Source organism: Cyprinodon variegatus, unplaced genomic scaffold (assembly GCF_000732505.1).
Source record: "Cyprinodon variegatus isolate N-32 unplaced genomic scaffold, C_variegatus-1.0 Scaffold2432, whole genome shotgun sequence".
In the NCBI taxonomy this organism is placed as follows: Eukaryota; Metazoa; Chordata; class Actinopteri; order Cyprinodontiformes; family Cyprinodontidae; genus Cyprinodon; species Cyprinodon variegatus.
This window is the reverse complement of record NW_015152885.1, coordinates 18,101-19,516: the sequence shown is the minus strand read 5'-3', so window position 1 is coordinate 19,516 and position 1,416 is coordinate 18,101. Positions and strand designations below refer to the sequence as shown.

The 1,416-nt window shown below is 52.9% G+C and overlaps 1 protein-coding gene across 1 annotated transcript in view; it reads right to left on the bottom strand.

Annotated features, from left to right (window-relative positions):
* LOC107080868 (E3 ubiquitin-protein ligase TRIM63-like) overlaps positions 1 to 948 on the bottom strand; it is an 8,690-nt gene extending 7,742 nt beyond the window's left edge. Inside the window, exon 1 of the mRNA XM_015369073.1 lies at positions 681 to 948. Coding sequence (XP_015224559.1) covers positions 681 to 800 — 120 coding nt within the window. The 5' untranslated portion in view covers positions 801 to 948. The remainder of the gene's footprint in view (positions 1 to 680) is intronic.
* Positions 949 to 1,416: the final 468 nt, after the last annotated feature.

The following is a 1,416-nucleotide window of genomic DNA, read 5'->3' as shown; positions in this document are numbered from 1 at the left end:
AATAGTTTGCCAGTTCAGACAAATGTTTAGTTTCCATCTTTTCACCTTTAGCTTGGATTAATTTGAAAGGTTTACTCTCTTTGTTGAAACAAGCATGCAGCTGGAGCTAGCGACGCAGACCAGCTGTTCTAGCTCAGAGTTATTCAATCAGGTTCGCTTCAGCGTTCACCGCGGTGCTCAGCGACATTAAGGAGGTGCAGAACCCAGAGCAGCTCTGACATGTTGGTAGGATCCAGGAAGCCACGCCCCCTCTGAGCATCAGCAGCGCTGAATATAAACACAGGAAACGCTTGTTGTGTTTTTCAGACACTTATTCGCTGTGCTGATCGGCGTGGAGCTTTATCGGATGGAGCTCTTCCTGGTTCCTCCATCTTTGCTCTGCCAGGACCAGCAGCCGGCCCTCTGATTGGACGCTTAGCCTGGTGATTGACAGGCCATCGGCCAATCAGCTGAGAGGAAGATCCATCTGTCCTTGCAAACTGAAACTCACAGCATGGTTTAACTTTCTGCTTAGTTAAACCATGCTTAGACTGTAACTGAGAGCTAACCAGCAGGTTAACTAGTCCTCCTCTGTTTACCAAGTTCTCAGATAGCAGCAGGAAGCAGACCCAGAGCAGGGGGATCTGGGCCCGGCGGTCTGGACTCTGATCCAGGACCTACAGGAAGCAGCGAGGACTCACCTGGAAGACGTCGTTGGCACACTTACGGCACAGGTTGTGCTGACAGGGGAGGATGACCACGGGCTTGGTGAACATCTCCAGACAGATGGGACAGATGAGCTGCTTCTCCAGACTCTCCATGACGGCAGAGCAGGACGGCAGAGCAGGACGGCAGAGCAGGACGGCAGAGCAGGACGGCAGAGCAGGACGGCAGAGGAGGACGGCAGAGCAGGACGGCAGAGCAGGACGGCAGAGCAGGACGGCAGAGCAGGACGGCAGAGCAGGACGGCAGAGCAGGACGGCAGAGGAGGGAGGCCTTCAGCGCCGCGCTAAACAAAGGAGCAGCAGCAGCAGCAGCAGCAGCAGGGGCTGTTTTTAGAAGCATGGACGTCAGCCGTCGCCGTGCCGACATGGCCTTATATGTCAGAGGTCAACAGGGGACAGATGAGAGGCGGCAGGATGGAAGCCAACAGCTCCCTCTGCTGGTCAGACTGAGGTCAGCAGAGAACAACCAGAGGGTCTTTATAGATCCAGAGCAGAATACTCCACTGCTTCCCACCTAGCTCTATTAGCTCTATGTCACCTAGCTCTATCCCACCTAGCTCTATGTCACCTAGCTCTATTAGCTCTATCACACCTAGCTCTATCCCACCTAGTTCTATCCCACCTAGTTCTATTAGTTCTATCCCACCTAGATCTATTACTTCTATCCCACCTAGTTCTATTAGTTCTATCCCACCTAGATCTATTACTTCTA